At 35.9% G+C, this 25303-nt stretch overlaps 1 protein-coding gene across 3 annotated transcripts in view; it reads left to right on the forward strand.

Moving 5' to 3' along the window:
- PLEKHA1 (pleckstrin homology domain containing A1) overlaps positions 1-25303 on the forward strand; it is a 58191-nt gene that overhangs the window by 20308 nt on the left and 12580 nt on the right. For 2 of the 3 annotated variants that reach the window (XM_025397333.1, XM_025397335.1), the window contains exons 3-8: positions 2775-2831; positions 4877-4922; positions 11162-11259; positions 17689-17814; positions 21405-21548; positions 23493-23561. In XM_025397333.1, coding sequence (XP_025253118.1) covers positions 2775-2831; positions 4877-4922; positions 11162-11259; positions 17689-17814; positions 21405-21548; positions 23493-23561 — 540 coding nt within the window. The remainder of the gene's footprint in view (positions 1-2774; positions 2832-4876; positions 4923-11161; positions 11260-17688; positions 17815-21404; positions 21549-23492; positions 23562-25303) is intronic. The other variant, XM_025397334.1, reaches the window with a different exon arrangement.

The raw sequence follows: 25303 nt of genomic DNA on the forward strand, positions 1-25303 counted from the left end.
TTTGGTTATAGCACTCATCTAGGTTTGTACTCAGCTAGGTCTTGTCTGCATGAACTTTTGAAAGCCATATCTCTATGTTGGAATTAATGCATTGGCTTTTCTGGACATAGTGTCAATTTTTTTTTTAAGTGCAGAATTTAAATGTTTTTTAGTTTGTTCTTATTGAGTTTATGTCTTCTTTCCAACTTAGGAAATTTTGATTCTGTCAGCCAGTGTATTAGCCATTAGTAACAACTTGGTGTCACTTTTAAACGTAATAATCAAGACATAGCTACTCTTGAAAACTTTAGTAAAATGTCTTGCTAAGATTATTATATTATTTTCTTTATCAAGGTTATTATGATCAGTATAACCATGTTATTACATCTTGACATAAGCAATTAGATTGAACCATATAAAATTGCTAATGTACCTAATACACAAACATTTTGAATTACTAAAAAATGGCTATTTCGTATGGTTCAATCTAGTTGCTTATGTCAAAGTATAATAACATGGTGATACTGATCATAATAACCTTGGTAAAGAAAGAAAATTAGTTTGATTCATCTGTTATCAGGGAGCCACTTCTTCTCCTGACCACTGCTTCCTTTTCCGCTAACCATGGGTTTAAAAATTCATTCTAGTGTTTATTAGGGATCATTTTGGGGTTTTCTGTGTTTTATCAAGGAGGTTGGTAATCATGGAGAATGAAATAATTAAGTTGCTGTACGAGGGAGTGCATTTGAAGAGATGTGAAAAAGTATTTGGCAAAATGAGTTCAGGAACTCATAATCAACAAATGGCCTATTTCCCTTTTTTTCTTAAGTGTTCTATTAGTTTGTTATTTCTTGTTCATTGTCAAGTAACAAATTTTGAATCTCTTTTTTTTTCCAGTCAAACCTGATGGTAATCATACTAGTTCATAGAAACTGGGTATTTTGAATATTGCTTTTCTTTCAGCTACTTACATTTCTCTGTAGTGTCTACTATTACTGTGACACTTTATGTCATGCTTTGGTTTCTCATTTGTCTTCCTTCCACAAAGACTTAGAGCTCTATTCAGCAGTTAAAATAATAGGCTCATTAAAAACTGAAAAGAAATAAATTATTATCCTTGAATGGAAGGGTAACAGTTTTTGAAAAAATCACTTTGGTAGTAGTTAGAGATTCTTGAAGACATATTTACATTTCTTTTCCTTCCTTAAAGTTAAAAACCAAAAACCCATAAATATAAAACGTTATACATAAGAATACAAATAGCTTTTTAATGTTATACATTAATGAATTATAATTTTAATTTATATGCCTATTTACTATTTATTATTTATATTTGGAAGCTTGTACATAGTATATAGTTTAAAGCAGAACATAATTAATGGAATTTTACAACATATAGGTGTGTATGAAAGTTTTGAAAAGATCTGTCCGTGTCAACAGTAGGCAGTTCATGTTTGGGAATCTTAAGTCTTTGAAATATCTAGGCTTCCAGTTACCTCCTAATCATTCATTAGAACAAGCCCATAGATTTTTTTTAAATTTTTAAGTACATTATTATAAAGTCAGTTGAATAGTTGATGCTTTCTAATCTCCAGCAGAAATAATTTTCAAAATTAACTAAATCTAATGTTTTCATTTTTACCTCTGAAATATTCTATCAGTCTTTTATCAGTCTTCTATCATATAAATGAAATTTATATTCTTTGTTTCTTTTCCCCAGATTCTTTTGTCTGGTTTTCCTACCTCCATCTTCCTCCTCTATAATCCATTCAGTTTATTATATAGTAATTAAAGCATAATTTTGATTCCAGATCTGCTCATAAGCCTTCTTTGTTGGCTTCAAATTCTCTACAATATAAATTCTTTGCTGCTTTGTTTTTTATTTAGGTCCTCTATGATTAGGTTCTCAGTTCAAGTTTTCAGACCACCATTTTGTACCACAGTCTTATAGGACACTACATCACAGCCCAACACAGCCACCCTCTCTTTCTAGTACAGAGCTGTGCACATTCAGTTGTTTGCCATAGTTTGTCCGTTTTCTGTGCTTGGAATATTCTCCCCTGCTTTTTGTGTTTCAAAATTTTCCTTAACCTCCAGCCTAAATGTTGTTCATTACTTCAGTCTTTCTGGATAACTTCAACCAGAGATGATTCTCCCTCTTCGTTTACCTTTAGCTCTTTTATGATGCAAACCATATCTAAAACTTAAGGGAAGAATGAAAATACCGTGTGTGAAAGTGCCTACATTCCCTGCATATGATGTAAAGAGAAGCTAACATTTTTTTTTTGGAAAAAAAAAGTATCACTGTAGATTAATATGGTATAACAAACAGTAAACCGTTTAAATGGGGGGAAATGCAGTCCATTTTTGTCAAGAGATATTTGATAAAGAAATTTTAATAGAACAAAGTAATATGTATAGGCTTTTAAAGTATCTTACAATTATATTTGTTTTATGCCCCTAAATATTTCCCCCTTGCTTTCGGGAACAAAATCTGATCTTGTTTTTGGCTTTTTAAGCTCATGAGAAAGAGTATTGGTTTAGCTCCAGTGATAAAAATAGCCTTTTAGTCATAGAATGCATGATGATGGAAAAGAGTAGGATTCAGTTTTGTTATCCAAGCTATGGACTTGATTTCAGACCTAATAAAAACTTGAACAGAAGAAAAGTTCATTTGTAAAATGTGATATTAAAAATTGAGTTTTTTAACTTTTCAAAAGTACACATGGAACGTTATATTATAAAATGAATTCGTAATATTGGATATTAATTATATATTAATAATTTGTTTCTAGAACCTACCTTCTGGATCATCACGTGTTGGAGCCATTAAACTTACCTACATTTCAAAGGTAGTCTTTATACATTGTCTTATATTCATGTGTGAATTAAAATCCTTGTGAATGAGAGTACGAATGGAAGCAGCAGTTTCCTTTCCATGTCCTTTAACAGTGATGTTCAGATTCCTATCATGCTGAAACAGTTTCTGATTACTATGTTTAGGAAATTCTTTAAATCGATACAATTATGAAGAGTACGATTTTAACTTACAGGATGTGGCAAATTGCAAAAGTTAACATTAACTTTTATGATCAGGTATACGAACATCAGAAAGGGAGAAATCAGTGAAACAAATTCTATCCTGAGAAGGTCTGGAGGTTTTTCTAAGTCTATATTATGTTTGTTTAGGCTGTTTCCAACTTTTAAATCCCATTGTCTTTGATACTTTGTTTTTTAATGTTTTATTTTGAGGAACATATGAACCATTTTCATGTTGAAAGGATGATTCTCCCCCCTCTTTTCACTTTGTCTCTTTTCATTTCTGTTTTCTTCTTTATTTGTTTTTCTGGTAATTTTGCAATACTATTTTTTTATTTTTAAAAATTTTGATTTTACGTTTGTCAGGTACCTTTTTTTCTTGTTTTCTTCTATTAATGTTTAGGGGACTAAAAGATGCTGAGGTGCTAGCACTGTGGATTTGTGTGTGTGTGTGTGTTTTACATAAAAGCAATAAAAGCTTGTTGATTACTTATGAGATGCAAAAGGTAGCAACACAGTATTATTAGATAATATGGGTACTATTATGCATATACTGAGATCTGTTGGCAAAAGTAGATCACTTCAACAGAAGACAAATTTACAAATGTGCCTCTGTTTAGAAGATAGATGTTATATAAATAAAATATATTAGTGTTACAACAGAGGTATTCATTCTCATTGACCAAAAAGAAAAGAAAAGAGCCCTTGGACAATAAAGATTACATATTTAAAAGGAAACATTTTTCTGTTAAAATCATGTTATGTAAATTTACATATGGCAAATATTATGTGGAAGCTCTTTCTTGAAATCAAGTATTAACTCAGTAAAGTGGGTAGGGTGACTGGCCAGCTGCTTTCCCCTCCTCCATTGCTCTTCTTTTAAAATATAACCTTTTTTTCTGTGCAGTTCTGTAACTTTCATCTTGTCCTCCCACTTCCTGAAGTTTAAATTGTGCAGTTTGTACTCTACTTTGGATGTACCACTTTTTTTCCAAAAAAAATTTATTTCGAAAATTTATTTCTGGAACAAACTTTTGTGTGACTCAGAACTGTGAGTTTGTAGTCGGGATCAGTGAGGAATCCCAGACTTAGAATTCCTTTTGAAGGTACAAAACAGATGCTGCAGTTACAGTTCTGTCACTGGACAACAGCATGGCAATAGTTGTGAATGAGCTTCTGGGAGGTACTTTATTTAAAGGGATAGCAGCCACCAAATGCAGCTGGTTGCCTCATCTTCTAAAATGAACCATGAGCTGCATTTAATAAAGTGATCCCATTATCCTAGGGTATTCTCCTAGGAGCAAGAGAGGATCCAGCTCCATTTTGATCTCCTCATAGCAGATTAATGCCTTAATCTTAATTATTAAGATTAAGATTAATTCAATTAAATGCCTGGATTTATGGACTTTAAATGCACAGTCTCCCCTTTACCCATCCCCATTTTTGCTTAAAAATCATAGCTAATTTAGAAATACGTTATTTGGGAAGAATGCATAGTTCTTGTAGAATATTCATTGAGGGTATTTTGAAAATAATGTTAAACTAAAAATACTTGTGTGTATGACATAAAGCCTAAAGGTTTACTTTCAGCTTCTCTCTGACATTTCTTTGAAGATAAAACAAGTTTGTTCAAAGAAAATTTGGAAGTATTATTTGCAACCTCTTACAGTTGGGAACTGCATCCTATGTATTTAATTTGCTGTTCTTTTTCAGTTGTCTTTCATGTTTAATTTTAAGTCTATTTACTAAATGTGTATGATTATTGGGGAATCATACATGTGGAAGTTTACATAGTATATATGGTTGGTTTTAGGATGATATGAAGAAGTGAGGAACCCATCTCTATTTTTCTTTTTAGGTTAGCGATGCTACTAAGCTAAGGCCAAAGGCGGAGTTCTGTTTTGGTAAGTAGCCATGTTATATGTATTTTAAATTGACTGATATAATTGTATCATATTGTAAAAGAAAACTGTAGGAGAAAACCACACAAAACCTATGGCTGAATGAATTATTCTAAAGTGAATTCCCTTGTAACCGCTATATAGATAAGGAAATAACATTTTGCACTCGCCCTCCCCTAACCCCGAAGCCTCTTTCCTGTGTGCCATCCTAGTTACAATCACCACCTTCTACCCATATGTAACTGTAATTTTGGCATTTATAATGATCACCTCCAGTGAGATTTCAGGTAATTTTAAACTTTCTGTGTCATGTTATTCTATATTAAACATATAATTAATTAAAAGGATTTGGTCTTTAGCTTGTGGGTGGTGAGAAATGTACAGTTTGGGATAGGAGTAGTTGAGGGTATTGGATTAACTTACTCAGCAAATGTTTAGTATATGCCAGGCACTGTGCTCGGCAGTGGGGCAGTAAGATGAATAAGAAGCAGTTGCTGCCCTTAAGGCTGGTTGGCTTATAGATAAAAAATACCAGGCAATTATTATTGCAGTTGTCACAACCTGTAGATAAAGGGATATGCAATCTATTAAGCACAAAGGACCACCTTCAGATCTTTATTGGGGAGCTCGGGAGTCGGGGAGCCTCCCCGGAGGAGGAGATGCTTACACTGGTGGCCAACTAGCCTGCTGCTTATATCCTTTAGCACTGCAGAGAAAAGGCAGAAGGACCACATGCACAGAGGATTGTGGGGAGAAGAGCGTGGTGTCTCTGGAGCTGAACACTGAAGCTAGAGGGTATGATAAGTGGCTAGAGAGTAGAAAGGCAGGCAGAAGCCAGGGTGCTGTGTTTTGACGAGCAATAGGTTTTATTATTTTGAAAAAAGGAGAAGAGAAAGAGAGCATCTGAAAGCAGACATAAGGTGAAGGAGTTTTTTTTTTTTTTTTTTTTGGTATGGATAGGAAAGTTTTGATGTAGGTAGACTGGGTAAGTGGCCTCTGAACTACTGTACTTATGTAAGGTCCTGAGTTAGTGTGGTGGCAATGGGAGAAGGCGGAAGGGTGAAAAGAAGGAAAAGTGCAGGGGCTTGGTGAATATGGGGGAATTAGAGAGAAGAGAGAGGTAGCAGGGAAGTTTGCTTCAAGTAAAGAAATGGGAAGTCAGGGAGAGCTGGTTATATAAGGTAAAATGTTTGCTATGGAGTTGAAATGGTGGGGAACTTCCAAATGGAAATGTTCTGTTGATAGTAATTGAGGACTGGATGGAGCTTTAAGGTCAAGAATGGAGAAATTTGGGATCTGTTAAAAAGGGAGTGGTAGTTGAAGCTAGGAAAATTGATACCCTCTCAGAGAGTATGTTAGTGGACATTAGTGACTGAAGGAACAAATATTTGGAGTGGCCAACTAACATCAAAAGGGACTATTTCACATTAAAGTGAGAGATACTTTTGGGGGTAGAATTGAAGTTCTTTGCTCTCTTTTGCTTGAAAAGGACAGGTTTCTTTAGGCAGTAGTTAGAAATAGCATCTTGATGTGAGCAAGATGAAACGTGGCTGTCAAGGTAATCCTCTTACCTTGAAGATTAAATAGGAAGATTAAATTAAATGCTTTTATCTCACTATGAAGCTATTTTTAAAAGTTACATGTTTATTACTAATTATAATTTTGGTTACGAAGCAGGAAAATGTCTCAGAGCCTTGTAAATGAATCGGTATTACATGTCAAATAACTGAGAACTTTGCATTTTAGAATGTATAATGCACATACTTTTGACAACCCTTTTTTTCTAAAATCTCAAACTTATAGAAATAGTAATATACAGTAACAGACTTGACATTCATAGTTATTGGAGTATTTAGAATGGGTGATTTTAGTTGGAATCAAAAATTAAGATTGGCCATTCATTGATCAGTCAATAGTTTATTAGTCCTCTACTGCTAGTGGGAGTAAAGATTCATGAAATGCTTACTTTCAGAGAGAGAAGCACTGTCTTCTAAATAGAACCACAACTTTCATTCAAAGTGGCAACATGTCTTCTCTCAAATTGTCCCAAACCAGTGAGAATAAGAAACATGCAAGCCATTTTTGATGGAGGGAGCAGAGTATCTGTAACCCTCAGTATGTAAAGTTGGAAAGTGGATAGAGGAATGGTAGATAATTTAGCAGAGTGGAGGAAGAGGCCAATGAAAAGCTCACCATTTAAGTGTTCTGCCTCACCCCAATTCTAGATAGGCTTAGGTATAGGAGATACATTTTCTGAGGAAGCAACAGTGAGGAAGGACCAAAAACAGGGACTTAGTTTGCATATCTATATCAGAAACAACCTCTGTTCCCTACCTCCATCTAGCTGGATCAGGCAGACACCCTTCCCCTTTTCCAGCAGGAAATGGGATGTGTGGTGTCTCCACAAATACAATCAGTGAGGCTATATATTTAGGGGCACTAGTCCCAGAGAACGAAAGGAATGAGGCATGAAAGTGAAAATAGGAAGATTAAATGAAAGTCTGCACAATCAGTGCAACCCCAACCCCAGAGCACTGGGCAGCCGGGTTTAGGTGAGTAAGATCTGAATACCCTAGAGAAAAGATCCGTAGATACTGACTGACATCTGGGCATTTCTACTAGAAGAGCTTGCCATAGTTGACTAGTGAGGTCCACAGTCAGCAGCCCTACAACAACCCAAGAGAGCTTTTCATCAGTCTTTTTAGCACTTTCTTTTAAAATATGAATAGACAGCCCAGGATTACTGAACATTTGATGAGAGAGGATTATCAAACAGGAGAAGGAACATGAGACAATGCAAAACTCACAAGAAAAAGGCAAAGAAATCTGAAAGTAGAACAAAGGTAAAGATAGATAATGGAAAGGAGATAAAAGCAATCAAAGAAGTCCAACATCTGATAGAGACTGAGAGGACAGAGGAAAGTACAGAATAGAGAAAACAGAATGGGGAAAATTGACAAAGAGTGTGATAAAATACCTTAGAACCTCTTGAACCAAAACCATATATTCATAACCAGTTGATCTCAGGTTGTGAGATGATTTTTGTTTGCAGTTAAGCTAATGTTTATGCTTCAAGTTTTATCCATTTTATGTATTCATTCTAATCATAAAGATTTGAAATGAAATACTCAAGTGGAAAAGGTAGGAAGGATACAAGCTTCTAGGGGTGCATTTATTATTTACAGTGAAACCTTTAGGGTTTTTATGGTAACTTAGCAGTATCAAAGTTTTTTTTTTTTTTAATCGTTCAAAGATTTTCTTTCCTTTTCTCCCTTCCCCACCAATATTGCTAATATACCACATTTCAGTCACTTGCTTTCCTTTTTCTTTTTTCTTTTGAGATGGAGCCTCCTCACTCTGTCCCTTGGAGTGCAGTGGTGTAATCTTGGCTCACTGCAACCTCCACCTCCTGGGTTCAAGTGATTCTCCTGCCTTAGCCTCCCAAGTAGCTGGGATTACAGGTGCCTACCACCACGCCTGGCTAATTTTTGTATTTTGAGTAGAGACAGGGTTTCACCGTGTTGGCCAGGCTTGTCTCGAACTCCTGACCTCAAGTGATTTGCCTCCTAAAGTGCTGGGATTACAGGCGTGAGCCACTGCTTCCTGCTTTACATTTTTTATAGTGCTTCCTTACTCCTTAGAAATCTCCAGATGATGGCAGTGAAGAATATTCTGTACCAAGCACTGTGTTAGTTTCTTTACATATAAGATCGTCACCTCTTAAGGAGGTGGAATGAGTGGCATTCCCATTTCACAGATGAGGAGTATCAGGCTCAGAGAAATTAAGTAATGTTTGAAAGATGATATTGCTTGTAAGTGCATAAGCTAGTCAGGTTGGACTGATTCCAGGCTGATTTTTTTTCTAGATCATACCTATATATCTACATCTTGTCATGAAGTAATTCTTAAAGTCCATGAGATTGTATTCAGATTGCAAGGTATACTAGGAGTCTTTTTTTAGATATATATTTACATCTCTTCCTTCCCTTAAAAGAGATCCTTATATAAATATTATTTATTCAGAAGTATATGTATTAAGCATTTACTGTGTACCAAGTATAGTATATTAATAAGTGCATAGATTTTTAAACTCTTCAGATGTTCTGGGCAGATGCCCAAAATAACATTGAGGGGAAGAAGCCATTATGAATGAGGAGGGCTCTGCTTCAGCCTAAGCTGAAAAAAAAAAAAAAGGAGTATAAAAGGAAGCCTTACTGATGGCTAGAAATTACAAGCAAAAGTTATTTATTGATAGGTATAGCATCCTAGTGAATTATGGATTTATCTTAATATATATTTATGGCAATTATAACTTTTCCAGTCTCTAGAAAGATATACAAGAACAGATTTCCAGTGTGTTAAATTTCTTTTAAGGTTATAGACTGGTTGTTTTGTAGTGCTTTGCAAGATAGGCTTTGACTTCCTTTCTAAGACCTTCATCTCAATTCAAGGAAGCTGTAGTTTAGAGTGTCTTGGTCTCAGTCCCAATTTCAAAATCTTGTGTGTTTTCCTTGAGAGTTTGTATTTCCCCTTCTCTTAGCCACATTCAACTGTGTGCTAATATATCTTTTAAAATTTTGGTGGAGATGTTTTGAAGTTATTTTTATGTTTGAACAATTGCAACAGTATAACTATTCAGATACTTAGCTCCTGGAATAATATTTATGCTTTTAAAAATAAATGCACGTGGTGTATAATACATAGCTTTAATTCAAGAGTGGACTATGATGGTTTATAGACAACTGTATTTGCACATGTGCTTTGCTTTATAAAAGTACATAGTCCCTAAAGGGGTATATATAAACTAAATTGCTTAAAAGTTCCAAATGTATTAAGATTCAAAATATAAAGGAAATTCATAAGGTCTAGAAAATTAAATCTTAAGTTAGGGAGATTTTCTAGATGATATGAAATCTGGATACATTTATAGAAAAGATTCATAGTATATTTCTGTATGATCAAAAATACTGTGAAAGTAAAATAAAACTGACACTGGGAAAAGTATTGGTAATAAAGCAGAAAGGATTAATATATAAGTTTCTATAAATTAATAATGAACAATTCAGGAGAAATGTGGGTAAAGACAGTAAACAAAACTCACAAAATAAATGCAAATGGCTAATAAACTTATAAAACTAATTTATCTCAATAACCAAAGAAATTAAAATTTGATAAGGTATTTACCTTATTTACCAAATTATTTACCAATAGGTTGTTAAAGAGTATTAGTCAGGAAAACACCACACTTGGTATTTCAAACCCAAGGGATTTGTTACAGGGAATTGGTTACCCAAATCTTGGAAGACTGAAAGAATGCGAAGGGAATGCTGAAGTAACCCAGAAATTAGAAAATACATGAAGTAACTACTACTCTAGGAGGGCTAGAGAGACAAAAGGGGAGAGACAGTAGTATTACTATAACCTAGGGCAGTGGAGTAGGAGCTACCATGGAGCTATTGGTATCCAAGGGGACTCTGCAAGGCTGGCGTAGGGGGCAGGAAAAGGCCCCTAATAGTAGCTAGTTGTGTGCTGCTGTTGGAGAGAGGTCAACAACAGCAGGAATCAAGGAGAGTCTCCTCTTTCCTTCTCCCCTCTCCCACTTTACAGTCTCTCATCAGTACCTCCCATTGGCAGAGAATGGCCTCAGATGGGGTCTAGGAAATATTGTTTGCAGACTGCCAGCCCCAATGCCACAGAGCCTTTGAAAATTAGAAACTAGAGGTATCCACAGGTGCTAATAACCAGTTCTGGTGACGGGTATTCAATGAAATAAACCTTGCATATGTGGTTGATAGGAATGTGAAGGGATTCAACTTTGTGGGAAGATGATTTGGAAATGCCTATAAAAAGTTTAAACGTCAGCTGTCTTTGACCCAGCCAATCTATGTCAAGAAATTTATCCTCCAGAAATGCTAGCCAAGTGTGGAGAAATATATGTGTATGATGTTTCATTGTAATATTTTATATAATTTCAAAAACCGGAAGTAGCCCAAGCGTCTATCATTAGGGGATTGACTAAATGTATTGTGGTGTATCCATTTGATAAAAAACATGGCCATAACAAAATAAGAGTTTTACCTGTGTTATTGTGTGCTAAAAGCTGTATTATATGTGGTCTGATATATTTCATCAAATCCACGAGAGTCATGGTGTTGAACCTAGCAAGGTTTTTCAGCTATTGCAAACATAAATTTACAGGTAATAAGTACGGTATTTGGTGTGTTATTTTTTTCTGTCAACAGTTATGAATGCAGGAATGAGGAAGTACTTCCTACAAGCCAATGATCAGCAGGACCTGGTGGAATGGGTAAATGTGTTAAACAAAGCTATAAAAATTACAGTAAGTATATGTATTTTTTTGAAAACTGTTTGATGTCTGGAATTAATCTTTTCATTTTGAAGATACACCTACCAAATGTTCCCAGCTTACCAACAGGTTTCATACTCAAGCTTTGTTTAAAAGACAGGTGTTCAGAATGTGAATATGTTTTCTTGTACTTGGTGACTGTTGGTCCTTTAATCAGCCCATGATTGCCTTTTTAACTTATGAACCTAATAAAGAAATATATTACTGCAGATCTTAATCACTTCTTACAACGTTTCTAGGAGAATATGTGCTTAGCACGTAGAGTTCTACCGGGAGGATATATTTTTTTCTTCTAGTACAGTGTAAGAGATTTCCTGCCACCTACCTGGGGAATAGGCACTTCTCTCTTCTAAGCCCTGACTGGGGATTGGGGTCAGAGAGGGAAAGAGTTGAAAACAGGAGCAGGACAAGGGGAGATGAAGGCTGAAAAATGAGGGATAGGGATAGGGATAGTGTCTGAAGGGTTGTGGCAACCAGAGAGTCCTGCCCCATGTGACCCTTGAGAAGTTTGTCTCGGGCTCTAAACTTCTTCGTATGTCCGATTTTTTTCCTTGCGTTCCAGGGCTTGATACCTTTCCCGTGCTACAATTTCTTGCTTGTAATGTGTGCTTCTCTTCTTTTTTGGTTTTCTGATGAATATTTATTGATTATTTACACTGTGCCAGATCTTAGACTGAAGGTTTTACTTAAATGAACTGGAAAAGTGAGACCTAGAAAGATTAATCTACCAGTTTTATAGCTAGTAGATTATGGAGCTGGAAGTCCAGTCCAGTTTGTTGGACTCTGGAGCCTGAACTCTGAAGTGCAGTGCCTTACTGCTTCCTGAACAAAAACAGCCCCTGTCTCCTTACTCTTTTGTTCCTAAAACCAAAAACCTTTACTGAGAGAGTTTGCTAGTGATGGTGAGCAGCAAGTAGATATGTACCTTGCCTCACCTTTCCCTTTACACTTTTGTAGAAAAATACATAGTAGACCTGCATGGAATATGTTGGGAAGGAGTTCTTGTGTTGTGAGATTTGTGTCAATTGCGTTTTTTTTTTTTTTTTTTTAATAAAGTGCAATTATTTACTGACCCTAAGTGACGTATTCTCAAAGAATATGTGCCCTGAAAGTCAGCGTATGTTAGTCATTTGTTAGTTTTAATCTAAAATGAATAATTTCATATTTATATCACAACACAATAAAGAGTCAGTGTAGTTAAAGCTCTTCCCAGAGTTAAGTCGAATTTTTTTTTGTTTTGCACTAGAACAGCTTGTTACCACATGACAGAAAACGCCTACGCACTGCATCTGATCTGTACATGAAGCAGAAGTTATTTTAGGTTTGTGCAGTTTTAGGAAAGCAATTTTTTAACCTGATTCAGACATACATATTCTTAAAAACTTTTAGCTAATCATTTTAACTCTTTTAATTAATATTCCCTGCTGAAAAATTTCTTTAGAAAGATAGTATCTCGTAACTTTACTAAATTCATGTTTTACAATTTGCAGTAACAAGCAGCACTGGTTTCTTAGTGCTTTAAGAGAAAAAGCAGTGAATTGTCTCAGGCTTTTTACCATTTTGGGGGGTCTTAAATTGCTATGTTTAATTTATCAGTGGTATGAAACAGTCTTATACAAATGACACTGGTAAACTTTTTAGCATGAAGGAAAAACAGATTAGAAATTCTAAATAGAATTCTTAAAAATACTTTTAAGTAGCTTTTGTGGTCTTGCAACTTTATTTTACATGTTGAAATTTTTATAGTTTTTAAGAAATTTGGTAAATGATTTTAATGTTTTTATAATTCACATTTGGAAAATATAAATACATATAAGATATAGAAATCCTTATTACTATAGTGATTAATAAAGTGGTTATAACTGCATTAAAGTGAGTATAGAATTGATAGCACTTATTAAAAATAAACTTTAGATAGACACACATTTAACTCAGGATAGCAATGAAATAATTTCCCATGCTTTAATAAGATATGCTTTATGTTAATTTTATTCCTTAAAAATCTTACCAGTTTTATGTGCATTTTATATATTAAGTGTATTAAAGTGTGGAATCTCTAATTTGTTATATTTTCCTGTGAACATTGCTGATGATTTACATGTAGATTATTTGAAAACTTAAAATGTACATTTTGATATATGTACTTAATACATAAATCTTTCTATGGAATCACTCTCATTTTGGTGAACTGTGTAATTTAGTGGTCTTTTAGTGGTCTGCTAAGTACTGTGTGATAAGTAAATTTTAAAATTTTAGAAATCTGAAATTAGAGTTTGGAAATGTGTGGTTTCAAAATAGAGGTGGTTAGAGGGCAATGGGTAAGGGAATGATGATTTTTAAGCTATTTCCTAATTATAATATATTGCCATTTTAATCCTTTATCCTCCAACTCTGTGACTTCCCTTACTTTTCTTAAGTCTAGATAGGTGCCACTTGAAATTCTTTACCCTTTACAGTTGCTTTTCAACTTATGATGGGGTTACATCCTTATAAACCCATTGTAAGTCAAAAACACAAGTTGGAAATCTATTTAGTACCCCAACAAACCCACTATAAAGTTGAAAAACTGTTAGTTGAACCATTGTAAATCCTGGACCATCTGTATTACACACGCACAAAAAGGAAAAGAGCAACAGTGGGAGAATCATCCCTGAAGGGGGAGTATCAGTGACTGGAGTGAGGAAAATCAAATTTTAAAGTATGCTTTCCACTGTTCATTTATAGTAATAACAACATAAATATGGTGGTTTCTGTTTCCTTATTGATTATTAAGGAATGTCTAAGATATATATGGTTTATTCCTGAACAGAGAGCCACTGTTTTTAAACATGTCTTTTTTAAAATTTAAAAATAAATATTCGATTTGAATCTAAAAATTAGTCCTTTGAATTTGTGGCAGAAACTCCACAAGTTTGGTATATTTTTAATAGAAACTGGAAACAAGTAGATGCAGAATTCTCAGAAAGATTGTAAGACATGGGAGTTTGTGTCTGCACTAAGGATTTTTATTCTCAGTGAAGTGAATTGAACATTATCGCTCTTTCTTTCTTTCCTCCTTTTTTTTTTTTTTTTTTGAGATGGAGTGTCCCTCTGTTGCCCAGGCTGGAGTACAGTGGTGCTATCCTAGCTCGCTGCAGCCTCCGCCTCTGGGGTTCTAAGTGATTCTTGCGCCTCAGCCTCTTGAGTAGCTGGGATTACAGGTGTGCGCCACCACACCCGGCTAATTTTTGTATTTTTAGTAGAGACTGGATTTCGTCATGTTGTCCAGGTTGGTTTTAAAACTCCTGGCCTTGAATGATCCACCCAGCTCGGCCTCCCAAAGTGCTGGGATTACAGGCGTGAGCCACTGCACCTAGCCCAACACTACATTATCATTCAGTGAATTGAATATCAACTTTCCTTTTAACTTTTGAGAAACCTGCAGCATTTTTATGTATTTCACGCATAAATACTTAAATCTGTTTTGTTCATCTCTTTATTCTCTAGTTATTTTTACCTTTTCTTTCCCTACTATTAGAATTTCCTACTACTAGGATCACATGGAAATGCCTGCCAAGAATACATTCAGATCTCCTACACAAAATGCAGGGACGTAAAAAGATAGAAAGCCAAGGAAAGGGAGAAAGGCAGTAGACAAAGAAACCAAGTGGATTCGGTGTCTGATATATGCCAACTGCCCAGTGGAATCACTTTTCTCATTTACATTGGACAGTTGGGTGGTTTGGGGTAGGGTTGTATCCTGAAAATGTCTATCTTAATGGCTGAATGTAGACCATGTTTTCTAGTGGTACCTATCGTTTTTAAAGGAGTTATCCATATTCATGGATATTTTGCTTGAACTTTTCTTGTTCTTAGGGAATAAGATGATTAAAGTTAGATAATTTTTATAGTAAAATGCAGTTCTACGTTAACTATTAGCGTTTGATTTTTTTATAATGACAAATTAGAAGCAGTGAGCTTAACAGCATGAGCAAGGACTTTTAATATACTGTAATTTAAGAAAAATGGAAAAACCAATATAAATTTCAGTATTTTAAAAATGATTTTAAAGGTTTTTCTTAATAATTCCGATGTCTGAGTAAACTTCTTGAGAGAATAACGGCTGGTTTTCTTATGGGTCACCTCTTAGCAGCACCTCTCATCTAATCTAGTTGAATAGATTGTTTTCTCTCTGGCTTCAAGTTCTCTTAATGCTGTTTTCTGTTCTCAGTGAGATAACCAGGCCATATTTTCTCTGTCAGAATAATTGAAATATATGATGCTATTTATTAGAAAATATAATGGGCTTCCCTAGCAAATCGTTCCAGGGTATACTATCCTAATTTTATTTGACAAGGAAAGTTATCTTCATTATTTTATTGCCTTTAAAAAGCACTCCAAAATGTGCACATTCTTAGAAGCATTCAAGAGGTATTCAGGATTCTCTTCTCTTTCCTGTTTTCTCTCTCTTTTGTTTCTGCGGATGAGGGCATTGTAGTATGAATATGAACCAGAGGCTGGAGGGTTGGGCTTAAGGCCTGAGAGAAACCACTTCAAGGGCGGCAGGTGGGGAAGGAAGGGAGGGGGAGTTTTAGAAGTCATCTAAGAGACAAGTCATTTATTAGATCCATAAATTACATTTGTGTGGATTGGGATTTACTGTAGCTCAGCGTCCTTTCATATACACATGGACCATGTTTGCTAAATATTTTGCAAAATGCTGCTTTGCAAATCCTTATCTGCATTGTATACCCTCTTTTCTACAAATCGGGTGGGAGTAGCATCGTATAGAAGGAGAGCACAGGTTTTAGAGAGTGTTTCTCAATGCGGTTTCTGAAACTCCTGCCTCAAAAATGTCTGGTGTTCTTGCTTAAAGTGCAAGTTTTTGGGCTGCAGTATAGATTTGTGGAGTCAGTTTCTGGGTTCGAAGCAGGGGAATCTGAAGTTTTAAATAATCTTCCTGGGTGATACCTTATGCACTCTAAAGTTTGAGAAACCACACTGCTTTGGAATCACACTAGCAAATGGTTTGAGCCTTTGAATACAATGTGAATGGTGTCTTGTAGTTCTACCAGTACTCTATTAACAGGAATTAGCTATATGACAAGCAAACTATTTAAGTTAAATATTTCTACACCACTACTTCTGTGATTGTCAGTAGTATTTGTCATAGTGTTTCTGAAAGACTGCAAGGTTCCAAATGCCCTTTAAATCATTGGAGAAAGACTAAATCATGTTCAACATCATAATTGATGCTAAGCAGATTTGATTACATTTTATTCACAGCCTTAAAAATGTATAATTTAAATACAGACTACGTGCTTAACAGTCTACAGATAGAAATGATTAACTCAGTATCTTATTTACTGAGTAGATCACATAAGAAAAGCTAAAATATATGTTAAAAATTTGTGATACCTTTGATTTTTTCATCCACTTCAGTGAGGTGTTAATAGGAGATTCTGCTGTTACCACAGTCATTGTTTTCCTGTACTTGTGAATGATTTATCATTGATCCAAGTATTGGAATTCCTTCTTTAAATTTCTAATGAAAAGTTTTGTTTTGAAACTTCTGATGTGTTTTTTTTTTTTTTGAGATGGAGTCTCACTCTGTCACCCAGGCTGGAGTGCAGTGGCCATATCTCAGCTCACTGCAAGCTCCGCCTCCCGGGTTTACGCCATTCTCCTGCCTCAGCCTCCCGAGTAGCTGGGACTACAGGCGCCCGCCACCTCACCCTTCTAGTTTTTTGTATTTTTTAGTAGAGACGGGGTTTCACCGGGTTAGCCAGGATTCTGATGTGTTTTAAGAATTTTGCTGTTTTTCCTGCTGACGTTGGATTCATCCATTGAGTCTTTCAGCATTTATTGAATACACTATGGTTTTGGTAATAGTCTCTGTCTTGAAGTCAGGAAAGACTGAATATGCCACAATCCCAGAATCATGGGTAGGAATGGAGAAAGGGAAGAAAACAGCAAAGAGCTGTAAACCAATAGTAAGTGTGCCAGTAAACAGGGTCTAGAGCACAGCAGTTGGGCTTGGCAGAATTACACACACTTGGCTAGAATGTATTATAGTCAGGACCTAAACCTATATTCCCTAATGCCCCTGAGCCTATTTCCTTATCTCTTAGGTGGGGGTAGAGCCCCTATGCATAGGGTAGACAGGAGTAGTAAAGGAGAAAAATGTATGAAATAGTACCTGCCCGAGTAAGCACTCATTAAGTGATAGCTATATTATAAAGTATTATTCTAACAGAAAAATTAGTGTGATAACTTAAAGGAGTACATATATGGACTGTAAATAATTTTTATATGTATTTGTCAACTATATACAAACAGACGATTAATTAGAAATTCTGTGAGAAAATAGGTTCACATGTATAATGCTGGTTGCAAAATGATTCATTTTATTTACTATTTCAGGTACCAAAGCAGTCAGACTCACAGCCTAATTCTGATAACCTAAGTCGCCATGGTGAATGTGGGAAAAAGCAAGTGTCTTACAGAACTGATATTGTTGGTGGCGTACCCATCATTACTCCCACTCAGGTAATTAGGTAACTCTTCTATTGCGTGAGGGTCTAATTACTGTATATTGATTTTTATATTATTAAAACTAAAACAGGGCATCTTTGCTGAATTAGTATAATATTAAATTACTATAAATATTTTTGTTTATTTCAAAAGTATTTATTATAAAAAATTTGGAAATTACATAACGTTTAACACTTTATCATGATTTCTCTGAGCCTTTCTTCAGTGTACTTTTCACCTCAGAAATGGAGATACGAGTTGTATATTACACTTTGTAAACAGATTTTTTCACTTACATCATGAACATTTTCCAAGTCATCAGAAATCCTTTTACATCATTTTTAATGAGCGCATAGTAGTTCTTCCATGGATTTACCATAAATTATAAATCCTCTATTGGACAAATAGAGTTCCTTTTCCTTTTTGTTTCTTTTACTTTTATAAACAATGCTATGATGAATATTCTTAAAGGAGAAATTCCTAGAAATAAAATTGCTGAGACAAGAGTTTGCAAGTAGTAATTTTTAAAATCTACTTTTTCTACAACCTGGCCTAAGTGAGCTAAACAGAGGACTGGGATTTTAACTCAATTATATTTCAGAAGTAACCGTATGCTAAATTAAGTCTTTATTTGAGTTTTAGGAAAAATAAAATTTATGAACAATTTTTTTTTTTTTTTTTTTGAGATGGAGTCTGGCTCTGTCGCCCAGGCTGGAGTGCAGTGGCCAGATCTCAGCTCACTGCAAGCCCCGCCTCCCAGGTTCACGCCATTCTCCTGCCTCAGCCTCCCGAGTAGCTGGGACTACAGGCGCCCGCCACCTCGCCCGGCTAATTTTTTTTTTTTTTTGTATTTTAGTAGAGACGGAGTTTCACCATGTTAGCCAGGATGGTCTCCATCTCCTGACCTCGTGATCCGCCCGTCTCGGCCTCCCAAAGTGCTGGGATTACAGGCTTGAGCCACTGCTCCCGGCCTTATGAACAATTTTTGATGAAATTAAAACTCTTGTCTGAGCTTGAATTTCTTGTTTTGCTGTTGAAAAGGATGAATTTGTAATGGCTACTAAGTTACTGGTAGTTGAGAAAGCAATAATTTTAAAGTAATCAATTGGTATTGCCAAGCTTGGGTATTTTCATTACCAGTGTGCCTTTTGAACTTAAAATAAGACTTTGACACTTTATAAATCTTTTAAGTCAAATTGTATTATACCCCACATTTTTCAGGTCTTTTGCTATGGGAGGGTGATTAGTGGGATTAGAAATCTTACAACATTAATTAATTAATTAACTATTGAGTGCTTTATGCTTGGCAAAGGGTATGTTAATGAAGAAAATTGACAAAATGAACAAAATATGACAGCTGTATGCTGTCATAGAGCCTACATTTTTCACCAAAGTTGGATTAAAAAATGAACTAGAATTGTGTGTTTACTTTTTCCAAAAGTAATGATTTTAAACTATTAACCTTCTGGTTACTATGTAGCTAGATTAAGCTGCTTTCACTGGTATGACCTATGTTGACATAAGGGGTAAGACTATTTTCCTGTAGTTGTGTTAAGATATCGTATTAGTTAGTATCTGTGGCTGTTTTAATTTTGTCTAGAGTTAAGATTTTGTTGCATTGTAATTTTGGTATAGATATTTCAGTCGTTTCTAGGATTTAATGGGGGGGTGTAATTTTAAAACTCTCAAAGAAGTTTATTGCATCATTTATTTTGTAGTATAGTTTTAAAAATTATAAAATAATATATATCTATTGTAAAAGGCAAAAATTGGTAAATTGGATCTCATCAAAATAAAAAATACTTGCTCTATGAAAGCCCTTCTTAAGAGGATGAAAAGCTACAAACCAGGAGAAAAATTTGCAAACCACATGTCCAACAAAGGACTTTTATCTAGAACATAAAAAGAACTCAGAACCCAACAGTAAAAAACCCAAGAAATCCAGTTAGAAAATTCATGAACAGATATTTCATCAAAAGATAAAAGATACACAGATGGTAAGTAAGCACATGAAAAGATGTTCACCATCATTAGCTAGTAGGGAAAAAATACAAAGTAAGAGCACAAGGAGAGATGACTGCACACTATCAGAATGGCTAAAATAAAAGTGACAGCACAAACGCTGCCAAGGATGAGGAGAAACATCTCTCAGGTGTTGCTGGTGGGAGTGAAAATCCGTGTAGCCACTCTGAAAACCAGTTTGGTGGTTTGTTTTTTTTTTGGTGGTTGTTTTTAATAAAAGTAAGCTTGTGATTACTAGACAACCCAGCATTTGCAGGCATAGGTGTTTATTGTAGAGAAAGGGAAAATTATGTTCACATAGAAACTTGGGCGTGAATGTTGATAGCAGTTTTTTCCTAATAGCTAAAAGCGGGAAACAACTCAAATGTCCTTTAATGGGTGAACAGTTAAACAACTGGTCATCCATCCATACCATGGAAATACAGCAATAAAAAGGAATGAACTCTAGATATAAGGAACAGCGTGGACGAATCTTTTTTTTTTTTTTTTTTTTTAATTTGAGACGGAGTCTCGCTCTGTCTCCCAGGCTGAAGTGCAGTGGCCGAATCTCAGCTCACTGCAAGCTCCGCCTCCCGGGTTTGCGCCATTCTCCGGCCTCAGCCTCCCGAGTAGCTGGGACTACAGGCGCCCGCCACCTCCCCGGCTAGTTTTTTGTATTTCTTAGTAGAGACGGGGTTTCACTGTGTTAGCCAGGATGGCCTCGATCTCCTGACCTCGTGATCCGCCCGTCTCGGCCTCCCAAAGTGCTGGGATTACAGGCTTGAGCCACCGCGCCCGGCCCTTCTTTTTTTTTTTTTTTTTTTTTTTTTTAATTTGAGACGGAGTCTCGCTCTGTCTCCCAGGCTGAAGTGCAGTGGCCGAATCTCAGCTCACTGCAAGCGACGAATCTTGAGAGAATTATGCTGAGTGAAAAAAGATAATCAGTAATCTCAAAAGATAACCTGTTTGTTTCCATTTACATTATATTTTCAAAATGTCAAAATTATAGTCTTGGAGAACAGATTAGTGGTTGCCAAGTGATTTAGGAGTAGGAGCTCTAAAGTTTACAAGGGAGCCTTGGGGTGATGACCAATTCTGGGTCTTAAATGTGGTGGTAATTACACAGATCTACACATGTGATAAAACTGCATGGAACTGTATAGACACACATAGACAAACGAATGTGTGTAAAGCTAGTGGAATCCGAATATAGTGTGTGGGTTGTGCCGATGTCATTTTCTTGTTTTTGATAATGTTATACAGTTTCCCTTTGAGGGGAAACTAGTGAAAGGGTACATAGGACCTGTTGTACTTTTTTTGGACGGCTTCTGGTGAATCTGTGTAATTATTTCAAAATAAAAAGTTAACTCCTTCCCCAAAAAAGAGCACTGGTGGCAGGACTTGTGCAGAACAAGAGGAACAGAAATTTGTGCTTTAATCAGTGACAGGAAAATTATGAGTAAGTATATCAGATTAATTAGAAAACCCTTCAAAAATCTGTTTGTAACTAATCTAAGGTGGATTTTAAGATTTTTCTACTGGGATAGCATGAAATAAAAGTATGCTAAACAAGCAAGAAAATTATTTATTGTGCTTCATTTTAGAAAGAAGAAGTAAATGAATGTGGTGAAAGAATTGACAGAAATAATCTGAAACGGTCACAAAGCCATCTTCCTTACTTTACTCCTAAACCACCTCAAGATAGTGCAGTTATCAAAGCTGGATATTGTGTAAAACAAGGAGCAGTGGTGAGTAGCTTAACAAAATACATGAAATAATGAAAAAGGATTATGTTCTAGCAAACTCAAATTAACATGGAAATTGCTTTATTTTATGAAAGACCCAAAGTGAGAGACCAGCATGCTGAGGAGAGTCAGGAGATAAAATAGGGAATATTCTGTGTTTATAATTCAATGCTGTTATTTGCTTGGTTTGCATGGGGCCGGGAAAGTTAATGCCCATTACCACTGACTTTCAGTTTAAATGAGCTTTCCTAACAGTTTAATGTTTTAGAAAGTTTTTCTATTGATCTCCGCTCATCCTCGGGAGTGGGTCAGGGAAAGAGAAAGTTTTTCTATTGATCTCTACTCATCCTCAGGAGTGGGTCAGGGATCGAGAGCTTTAGTGGGGAGATGGCAGGCCAGGGGCAGGAGAAAGAGTGGGGCATAGGAGGGTCTCTTCCTTGATTAGGCATTGGGCTGACCTCAGTGGTAAGCTCTCTGACCTTGGGCTACTTACTTAACCTCTCAGGCCCTCAGTTTCTGTCTTAAGAAATATCATATAAAGCCTACCATCTAGGGTTTTGTTTTGTTTTTGTTTTTTTAAGAGATGTAAATAAAAAAGGTGTGTTTCCCTTTGCACAGCACCTGGTACTTAGTAAAAGCTGTTATGGGTTAGCCCAGGTATTCCCACATAGTTCCATGATGAATTTTTTGCAAGAGCAAGTAAATTTACCGGTATTTCTAAGGTTGCAACATACCCTAGTATTTAAGCCATTCTTTCTGTGTGAACTAAATCTTTAGAATTTCATGAGAAAATTAACTGTGAAGTTTGGAAATGTTTAAGTCTGAGTAAAGAAATACTTAAAAATTATTTTGGTGGTTCTGTTTGATTTCTCATCACTTTTTGGCAACTCTTAATTGTTTTAGGGCAGCCAGGGGAATGTCCTTTCACCTGTTTGACCTGCTTTAGGCTGAGGACAAAATTGCCGGTGAGGGCAGGGTTTTCTTACTGTAGAATGTCTGCGGGTAGAGTCAGAATTCTCATCAGGCTGTGATGGTTGTGTGTAGATTGAAAGCCCTAATTTACACACAACTGAACATCATAGCCTGATGGTTCCTTTTTGTTTTACTCTTAAGTCCAAAATACCAGTCAGAGATACTTAAGTATTTTTGCAAGAACTATATTTTATTGACAAAAAATGTGTGTACAAAATAGGTTTACTTTATTAAATATTTAGTGCTTTACTACTACGTATAAAGTACTTGTGGAAGAATTCATGCATTTTTACAGATGGAGAAACTTGATGTGGTTTAATAACATTTCCTGTGTTTGCTCTTTACATGGGGCGGGCGGGGGCGGGGGGGGAGTAGGAGGAAGGGGAGGTGCTTTTAAAAAAAAAAAAAAGTTGTAACACTAAAGATATGAAATAGGCTGGGCACAGTGGCTCACGCGTGTAATCCCAGCATTTTAGGAGGCCGAGGTGGGTGGATCATCTGAGGTCGAGAGTTTGAAACTAGCCTGACTCACATGGTGAAACACTGTCTCTACTAAAAATACAAAAATTAGCTGGGAATAGTGGCAGGCGCCTGTAATCCCAGCTACTTGGGAGGCTGACGCAGGAGAATTGCTTGAACCCGGAAGGCAGAGGTTGTAGTGAGCCGAGATCGCGCCATTGCACTCCAGCCTGGGCGACAGAGCAAGACTCTGTCTCAAAAAAAAAAAAAAAACAAACCCCACATAAAATCATACAATAAAAGATGAAAGCCAGGCACCAAAAATTGAATTAGGAATTCAAAGCCTGGGTAGCTAGAGAGGGATGAGGTTTAATTTATCGCATCTCTAAGGGAAGTAATGAGATTTTTTAGTGCTTGGCATGTCTGATTGTGGATTCATATCAGGGTAATTAAGTGGTGACTAACATTTGACATTCTTAGAAACACAAGTCTTATGTCTGTGTTCATCTCCGGTAGATGAAAAACTGGAAGAGAAGATATTTTCAGTTGGATGAAAACACAATAGGCTACTTCAAATCTGAACTGGTATGTTGTTATGTCATAAATGTTGCTGTAAGAATGTTTGAAAAGTGTTGCATTTCTTGTACTGTTCTCTAGTTTTAGAATAAGTCTAGTTTTTAGAGGTACATACAGTTTATTTGGCTGTGATGCTTTTGGTTAATGATATTTTTCTTAAATACATTGTTAAGTAAAAAGATCCTATCTTCAAAGCGGCATTCTACCTTGAAAGATCTGAAGATCTCAGAATCCTGTAGTCTATAAATTTCCACTAAAGGGGCTGTCCTCTTGGGGGGTTAGCCCCACGCAGAGTAGGGAGAGAAGGACATCCACATGGGGAAGGGGTGATGGCAGAGATGGGAGAATGGTCACATACACACTGATTGATAAAATCAGGAACTATATTAAGGATAATAGAAGCCAAGTCTTGTCAGAGAAATAATACTTTTTGGTGAATGAATGTATATTTGTATGTATGATGAGGAATTAGATATTTGCATAGTTTCAAAGTACCTATCTACTAAAATAGGTATTAAGTATTATACAAAGGCTGAAAAAGAGTAACATTACAGTGCCGAAAGTGGTGTAAAGAATTCTATCTGTAAAAGTCAACATTTAACCCTCTGTATTTCTACCTTCTCTTGAGATTTTCTTTACCTATTTCACATTGACTCATAAATCACTTCACATAAGATGTTTTTATCCTCCCTGAAGGTAGAATCAGAAATTGAAATTCCCTATTTGCCTTGTTTGAGTTGCATCCTTATTTAAAGTATTGTAGGGTGACCTGAGTCCTGAAATAGCTTTTTGGATAAATTGAATGCAATTCTGTAGTATAAATGTTTATCCTAACTCTTCTTTTTGTGTGGGACCTTTGAGAAGGGAACCTTATGCTTTATTTGAATGAAGTCACCAGAACAGCATTGTCCAGTAGAACTTTCTGCACAAATGGAAATGTGCCGTATCTGTATTGTCCAAGGGCACTAGCTACATGTAGCTGTTGAGTGCTGGAAATGTGGCTAGTGTGGCTGAGGAACTGACTTTATTTCATTTTAATTAATTTAAATTTACATCATTACACACAATGGCCACTGTATTTGCTAGCAGAGCACTAGTGTATAGGAAGGGGATATTTTAAGATTCACCTCAGGAGTCAGCTCTTCTGGGAAGCTTTTAGACTCTGGGTTAAGTGTCTTCTCCTTATGTGCCCTGTGGTACCCTGTGCATATTTGTATCGTAATGTTCTTCCCAGGGTTTGGCAGTCACGTGCATTCTTGTCTTTGCAACTAAATTAAATGAGCTTCTTAAGGGTAAAGACTCTTGTAGTCTTTTATGATCACAGGGTCTGGCACTTGGTAGATAATAAGTGTCTTTGAATGAATGAAAAATGGCATAGCATAGCCAGAAGAGTCATTTTAGCATGGGGCTTTCTCAAAGCTTAAGAGCCTCAACTGGAAGTAGTAGTTACTTGGTTCAGAAAGTACCTGCCTTGTTGTCTCAGAGGCTACACTTGTGCTTGGTTAGCAGGTTGTCTCATTGATTTTATTTAATGCCAATACTCCTGGGAAGAGTCATTCATGCAACAGACATTCATTGAGCTCTCCATGAACTTGGTGCACTCTTCTGGGAACTGGAAATAAAAGAGAATAATTAGCAAAGTTCTCTGGCCTTCAGGAGTTCAGTTTTGATGGGGAAATTGACATGTCCCCCCATCATCAACAGTAGTTTTAATAATTTGGATTATTTTTAGTATTTAGAAATTGCAGATA

The sequence above is a fragment of the Theropithecus gelada genome, chromosome 9 (genome assembly GCF_003255815.1).
Source record: "Theropithecus gelada isolate Dixy chromosome 9, Tgel_1.0, whole genome shotgun sequence".
Classification (NCBI taxonomy): Eukaryota; Metazoa; Chordata; class Mammalia; order Primates; family Cercopithecidae; genus Theropithecus; species Theropithecus gelada.